At 54.0% G+C, this 7,495-nt stretch overlaps 1 protein-coding gene across 3 annotated transcripts in view; it reads right to left on the bottom strand.

The window, feature by feature from the left end:
* Nucleotides 1–1,693: 1,693 nt before the first annotated feature.
* Nucleotides 1,694–7,495, bottom strand: part of ANKFY1 (ankyrin repeat and FYVE domain containing 1) — a 44,811-nt gene continuing 39,009 nt past the window's right edge. For 2 of the 3 annotated variants that reach the window (XM_051991542.1, XM_051991543.1), the window contains one exon: nt 1,694–4,575. In XM_051991542.1, coding sequence (XP_051847502.1) covers nt 4,443–4,575 — 133 coding nt within the window. In that variant the 3' untranslated portion in view covers nt 1,694–4,442. The remainder of the gene's footprint in view (nt 4,576–7,495) is intronic. The other variant, XR_007952747.1, reaches the window with a different exon arrangement.

The raw sequence follows: 7,495 nt of genomic DNA, 5'->3' as shown, positions 1-7,495 counted from the left end.
TGTTCAATTGTGGTGATTTTCTTCTCTCTGGGAGAGCAGGTTTCTCGGGGAAGTTTTCTGGAGGCAGCCTTAGTTTCAATTAAGAGTAAATAATCACCAAAACGCAGGTGATAAAAGTTCAGATCTTTTATTGCCTCCAATATAGCCCAGTTAGCTTAGAGACCTATCTCTCTGCTTGGTTCTAAGAGCTCTTGCCGTTTTGTCCTTTGCTTCTGCCTCTGCTTTCTTCAGTCTCCAGAGCCAGCACCAAGTTGAATCTGTCTCGCCTCTGAGAGAGGGCTTCTGGCTCTCAATCTCCCAGAGTGCTCCTCTCCGACCCCAGTCAATGTTCCAAAGTAATACTCGTCACTCAGAGAGGGCTTCTGGCTGACCTCACTTGACGCTCCCCTCTCGATCTAAAATCAGCTGAACTCTCGACTCGTAGCTTCTTCACTCTGAAAAACTCTTGACTGGCCCATTGAAGCTCTATTGATGCTCCTTTGAGAGAGAGGGATTATGGGATGCGAGAGAGAGGGATTATGGGTTTCTTCCCAGAGTGCTCTCTGGCCCCAAGAGCTTCAAGTGAGGTGTGAATTCACCAAGTTACACAGTTAACTTTATGAATCTCCCAAACATGTGAACTCCGAAGAGTAAAGGTGTGAACACAAGCATTGTATCCATTAGATCTACTCAGTACCTTGTTTCAGGTTCTGGCCCAAAACAACATCTTGTAAGATCAGATCAGTGATACCGAACCAGGCTAAATTAGATAATTATTGTCTCTATCAACTCTAAATGACTTAACACTTTGTAAAGATTCCAACATTCAGTCCCCAGGAAGGGAGGGGTGCGAGCAGGGAGGGGGAGGGGGCCCTTCGTGCTCCCAGAAGAGGCTGGAAATCATGGGGCAGGAGACGCTGACCTCGGCCTGACGGCGGGAGACTCCAGGAGGCCTGACTGCCGGACCCAGGCCGGAACCTCCCTGCCCAAGGGTCCCGGGGATCCGACCACGCCCCCTTCTGGGAAAACCATCATTCAATCCCCCCCATTCCCCGGCTCTGCCTTTAGAGCTTGGACTATCCTTTGGCTTCTCAGAAATAGGGTTCAAAGAATAATGAAATGCAGATAAAACACAAGAGGCATTTCTGGGGGCACACCCCTGGGCACTGGGGGGATGTGGCCTCGTTTCCCGTGGGGCAAATGCTCCGATCTCCATCACCTTCGCACAGTTTCACGGACAGTGCCGGGGCCGTTACAGCCAGCCCCTCTCCCAAGCCCCTCTCCCAGGCACCGGCACCTGGGCGGCCACGGGGGGGCGCACCGGGACCATGGGCGCTCGGACTCCTGACCTTCCCGAGGTCCCGTCCAGCCTCAGGCGCTCACTGTGCCCCACGTGCCTCAGTCTCCTTGAGTGTCGGGGCCACAAAGAGTCAGACATGCTTCCAAATGGGGCGCCGCGATGGGAGGGCGAACGGCCCGTCCCTCCCCGTGCAGGTCCAGGGCCCGAGGCCGTCCCGTGGGCTTAGAGCTTCCCGCATCGTCCGGGGGCAGAGGGGGCGACGCGACATCCGATTTCACAGAGGGAGCCCGAGGCACAAAAGGAGTCTCGAAGAGGGGCCAGAGCCAGGAGGGGACACGCCCGGCGTTGCGGACTCAACCTTGGGACCCAGGCCTCACAAAGCCTCCCCGGACGCTGACCACTGCACACACACGGTTACCAAAGGCTTTCATTTTAATGTACATGGTTGATGCCGTTCTAGGATTATCACAAGGAATCGGTACAGTTAATGCAAATATCCATTTGGAAAAATACATTCTATTCCACAGACTCCATGGGGACCCCGGCCGTAGTGCTCGCCCCCCGCCCTGAGCCTCCGGCCCCCCCTTTGGCCCAGGACCCCAGAGCGGGGGGTGCAGGGCCTCCGGGGGCTTTTGCCGCTAAGACTCAGCCCGGCGTGAAGCCCCCGGAAAGAAGCTGTGGAGGCGTGAATCTGCAGTCTTTAAGGCATCTAGAAGGGTAATGAGGAGCAAGCTCTGGCCAGTCCGTGCCCCTCCACATCACGAAGGGAAAACAAGGCCTTGGAAACCGATTAGGGAAGTCCCCTGCCCTGCCCCACCTTCCTCTCCCCCGGGGTTTTGTGCTTTGCCTTCTGGGGCCCCCCTCACTCCTGGGCCTTTTCCTCTTTACCCCTAACTAGATCGGGATGACCACTGGACTCGTGGCCGGGCCACAGACAAGGAGCCACCAGTCAGAGGCTGGATCTGCTCCCTCCGACGCCCTCTCACCGTGGGGGCCGTGCTGGGGACAGAGAGCGTGAAAAAAGGGAGTTCACTCTGGGACTCCTGGTCCGGGCATGGGGGGCTAAACCCCAACCACATGGTCCAAATGAGGCGAAAAGAACCCCAATCTACTGAGAAGCACCCGTGTCCCTTGCCTAGTCCCCTCCGGGCCGCTCGATGCAGCTCAGGAGCCCCCGCCTGCCGCTGGTCCCAAGCCGCGAGTGGGGGATGGGCCTGGCTTGGTCGCCCCTTTGTGAGGGCTCCGGCCTTTTCAGCTGTGACTGAGGAGGATCCGTGTCCTCCCGGGGCTGCCTGGAACCACTGCCCAAACAGCACTTAGAGCAGCCCGGAAGGTCCGAAGGCACCCGGGAAGGCTGATTGTGCCCCGACCGCAGGCGCCCACGTGCCCGTGGCAGAGCCCAGGCTGCCCCAGACGCCCCCCCAAGTCTGAGTGTGGGATAGGGGGGCAGGCTGAGCTGCAGCGTACGGACTGACCCTGACAGCCCACAAACACACGTGTGCCCAGCATACTTCCACATGCGATTCAGACCCAAGCGTAACAAGGCAGGAGGCGACAGCAGAAGCGGATGGAGCGGGAGCCGAGCCCCCGGAACATAATTCGAGGGATTTGGATTAAAGAATGAGGTGTGACTAACAAAACTCGAGAACATGGTTTCTTATGAGGCAGACGCCCAAATGCCCGAGGGCCTCCAGCATGGAAGCTGGCTGGGGGCCGCAAAGGGGGGCGGGAAGTGTGGGGACGTGGCACAGGTGGGGCCCTACCTCCTCGCCACCCAAGGAGCAGGTTCTGGTTTCCAGCAGACCCCGCGTGGAAGGCGACAGCCCGGAACAAATGGTCCCAAATGAACTTTTGTGCCAAACACGACGACCACAGACAAACTCTTGCTTGAAACGCGCGTGTGCCCTTTCTAAAGCACAAAAACAGCCGAAGTAGCGCGCATTTCTGACGCTGCTCTACATATCACAGTGTGCGTGCGTGTACGCCTGCGGGCAGCACCCACGTACGGCGACAGAAACCACGCGCGCCACAGCTCCGGAAGCAAGCGAGAGTCCGGGGCCGTCGGTCCCTCCACTCTCAGCCGGCCCAGTGACACGCTGCCCTATGGGGCCGGGGCTCGGCAGAGAGGCTGAGGCCGGGGAGACGGTTCCTCTGCCATGGGCACTTCTGGGGTGGGGGGCAGGCAGCCTCCCTTGCTGTGACAGTCTCATCTTTGAGGAGAGGGCACAAAGCCCCTTCTCCTTCCCAGTCCTCATTGGGGGAGGGGGCCACCACAAAGTTCCTCTGGCCTTTGGGGACCACACTGATGAGGGGAGGACCAGGAAAGCGGGGGTGGAACCCTGGCGAGGGATGGGGGACCCATCTCTTCTTGGCCTCTGGAGCCACATGAAGGAAGCGGTCTAAACAAAATGCCCCATGTGGGATAAACATGGTCTTTCTCGCCCTGACCAGGAGCGGGGGACACATGGGCTCCAGGTTTTCTGTGTGGGTGTGCGCACGGGCTGGAGATGCAGAGCGAGACCCGCCAGCGTCACCACCTCGAGTACACGGCTCCCTCCTGCTGTCCCCCGGGGCAGGGGCACCTCGGGGGAGCGGCCCCGCACCCCAAACGTGGTGGAGGAGGGCAGCCTGCTGCCTGCGCACCGAGCGGGAGAGCGGGGATGCTCCCGGTAAAGCTTTCTGTTGTTAAGGCCACTTTTTCCCTGGCAATCCTTCTGTGAACCCTGTTTACAAAGTGCCGCTAGCACTACTGAGCTGTGGGAAGGCTTCCTAGCGGAAAGAACCCACAGGGGAAGCCCACGGCCGCACACAGCCGGCTCGAGCCGCGGCTAGCCCGGCCGAGAGACCTCGGCCTCCTCCCTTACCCCAGGCCTCGACACCAGGCTCTCTGGGGGATCTACTGCAGTCAAACTCACCGTCTTGCTTCCAGTGGTCCATTCCAATTTAAACTTCAGCTGAAATAGGTCACAGCCTGATACAATGACAATCGTACAAATCATTGGTAGTGGAGTAAATCACTAGGGGTCCTTAATTTTTTTCAGTCTGTTGCCGGAGGGAGACAAAGGTCGTCGCCACTGCCTTCCCCCTCTCCCTGGCTGCGGGGCTGGCGAGCTGGGCGGCTGCTGGGGCCGAGGAGAACAGAGCCAGGGTGATCCCCGGCTCCCTACGAGACCCCCCCCAGGGTCAGAACGTCGAAGCAAATGTTGCAGACTCTCACGGGCTTGTTCAGGTCAAACTTGATGATGGGGATCTCCTTGGTGGAGCATTTGTGGCAAAGGAGGCGTCCACAGTGCCGACTGTGGGAGCAAAGAGAGGAAGGAGAGGCACGTGAGGGGAGGCCCCGGGCCTGCTGGGTCAGCCAAGTCCACAAAGTTCCAGGAGGGACCCCCGCGGGTACGGCCAGGGCCCGGAACCAGGTGTCCCAGCCTGGCCGGGCCCCAAGATGCAGTGCAGATCTCACCCACTGGACCAGAACCTCAATCGAGCATGTGGGTGGTCCCAATGTGCTCACTAGCCCGCCCACTCGTGTGGCTACCCTTTGACCAAGAGAGACCAAGAAAGCAGCAATGACATGGAAACTAAGGTCGTGCCCATCACTGGGGAACAGCCAAAGCAATGAATGTCATGAGATCCTATTTACTGTAGGATATGTTAAATGACAAACTTCAGGAAAAACTGGTAGGATTTTAATGAGCTGATGTCCAGTGCAGGGAACAGAATCAGGAGAATAAGCCACATGGTAAAAAATGACTTCAGAACCAACTCCCCCGGAGCTAATGATCTCTGACCTGTCATAACTAATAGCCTTTCCTCACACCTCCTCCTTTGTGCCCTCTCTTCAGCTTTGGACACCGTCCATCACTTCCCTGTCTACCAGCTCCTTCCCAACTGCCTACAAATCCACTGGTGGGAGACTCCTCCCCCGTCCTCCAAAAAGCTTCACCTGATCCACCCCTCATCATTAGCTCTCTCCTATCCTTCTTCCCTTTTGTGGCTAAACTTGAGAAGATTGTCTCCAAAAAGTGTCTCCATTTCCCTTCCTCTTCTTTTCTCAACTCATCATTCAAATGAAAATGCTCTCACTGAAGTTGCCAAAATTCAACTTCCATTTTCCAGTTCTCATCCTGAACTCTCTACTGATCAGTTTCTTCTCTCTCTCCCGGTTTTCTCCTAATTGACTTCTCCTTCTCAGTCCCTTTTGCTGGATCTTCATCCAGATCATGCTCAGTAACTCTGGGTATCTTCCATGTCTTGTTTATTTCAACTCTGCAGCACCTCTTCTATTTCACCTCTGCAGCATCTCTCCTCTATTTCACCTCTGTAGCAACTCCCGCCTATCTAACTTCTGTAGCATCTGTCCTCTATTTCACCTCTGCAGCATCTCTATTTTACCTCTGCAGCATCTGTCCTCTATTTCACCTCTACAATATCTCTTGTCTATTTCATCTCTGCAGCATCTCTCTTCTATTTCACCTCTGCAGCAACTCCTGCCTATCTAACTTCTGCAGCATCTGTCCTCTATTTCACTTCTGCAGCATCTCTCATCTATTTCACCTCTGCAGCATCTCTCATCTATTTCATCTCTGCAGCATCTCTCATCTATTTCATCTCTGCAGCATCTCTCATCTATTTCATCTCTGCAGCATCTCTCATCTATTTCACCTCTACAGTATCTCTCCTCTATTTCACCCCTGCAGCACTTCTCTTCTATCCCTGCCCCCTGACCTGGTGCAAGGCTCCCTTACCTCACAATGAGACTCCTACTGCTAGGGTTGGGAGAGAAGGGTAGATCTGTCTGCCTTAAGTCTCTCTCCACTCCAGTTAATCCTACACTCAGGTGTTAAAGTGATTTTCCTAAAACACAGGACTAACCACATCACTTTCCCCAAGTCTTCTTGCCTCCACAAAAATAAATAAACACACATTCAACAAACTGCAGTGTCTCTCTATTGCCTCCAGGAGCAAATACTAAAATTTCTAACTAGATTCTAAAGTCCTTCATGACTTGCTCCCTTTGAACTTTCCAGGCTTCTTACACCAGACTCCCCCGGCACTTCTGGATATTCCCAAAACAAGACATTTTACCCTCCAACTCTTGAGTATTTTCACTGGCTGTTCTTTCATTCTTGAGTTCTTTCCCTCTTCAACTTCATCTCTTAGATTTCCTGGACTCTTTCAATCAACCAATAAATTGATAAACACTTATTAAGCACCTACTATGTGCTGGGCACTGTGCTAAATGATGGGGGACACAAAAAGAGGCAAAAATAGTCCCTGTTCTCAAGGAATTCACACTCTAATAAGAGAGAAAAACAAAGCTATACAGAGGATAAACAGAAAATAATGAATGGAGAAAAAAATGAATGCAGAGAAGGGACTAAAATTAGGAGAGATTGGGGGAAGCTTCTTGTAGAAGGGAGATTTTAGTCTGGAATTAAAGGAAGCCAGGAAGGTCGGTAATCAGAGCAGAGGGTGGGGAACATTTCGGGCACAAAGGCCAGGCTGAGAGTACTGGGCCCAAAGATGGAGAGAAAGGCTTGTTCGTGGCATAACGGGAGCTGAAGTCACTGAGAATAAAGTATAAAACTGGAAAGGTGGGAGGGGGTGGTCACAAACGGCTTCAAAAGCCAAACTGAGCACGTTATATGTATTTGGTCCTGGAGGCACTAGGGAGCCCCTGAGTAGAAGATTTGTGTGAAGTGATCAAAGCGAGCTTTAGGAAAATCCTTTCAGGGACAGAATGGAGGAAGGGAAGAGGGGGAAAGCCTTGTGGCAGGCAGAGCCCTCAGCAGGTTATTGTAATGGTTCCCGGAGCGAGGGCTCAGCTAAAGTCCCATCTCCAAAACTCATTCTCAATCCTCCTTCACCCTGCTGCTTTTCTGCAGAAACAATCTTGAATCTAGCCTTTCTCTTACTTTGGCTCTCTAGCTCTCGCTCACATTAGACTGTGAACTTCCTGGGGGCAGGACTGCATTTTCTGCTTCTCTCTGCACCCTTAGCAGGAGCTCTAGAAATGCTGCTTCTTTTCTCTTTCCCTAGCTAGCAGTTAATTAGTGATTACTGACTAATTCTCATCAACATAATGCACCCCCCCCCAATTCCAGAGGATGGACGAAAGGACATAAAAGGGGTTAGCCGAGGGTCCCCAGCACGGCACCAGTTTAGAGCAGCCTGGGGAACCTTTGTTCTGCCGAGAGCCATTTGGACATTTATAAT

The sequence above is a fragment of the Antechinus flavipes genome, chromosome 3 (assembly GCF_016432865.1).
Source record: "Antechinus flavipes isolate AdamAnt ecotype Samford, QLD, Australia chromosome 3, AdamAnt_v2, whole genome shotgun sequence".
Taxonomy (NCBI): domain Eukaryota; kingdom Metazoa; phylum Chordata; class Mammalia; order Dasyuromorphia; family Dasyuridae; genus Antechinus; species Antechinus flavipes.
This window is presented reverse-complemented; position numbering and strand designations above follow the sequence as displayed.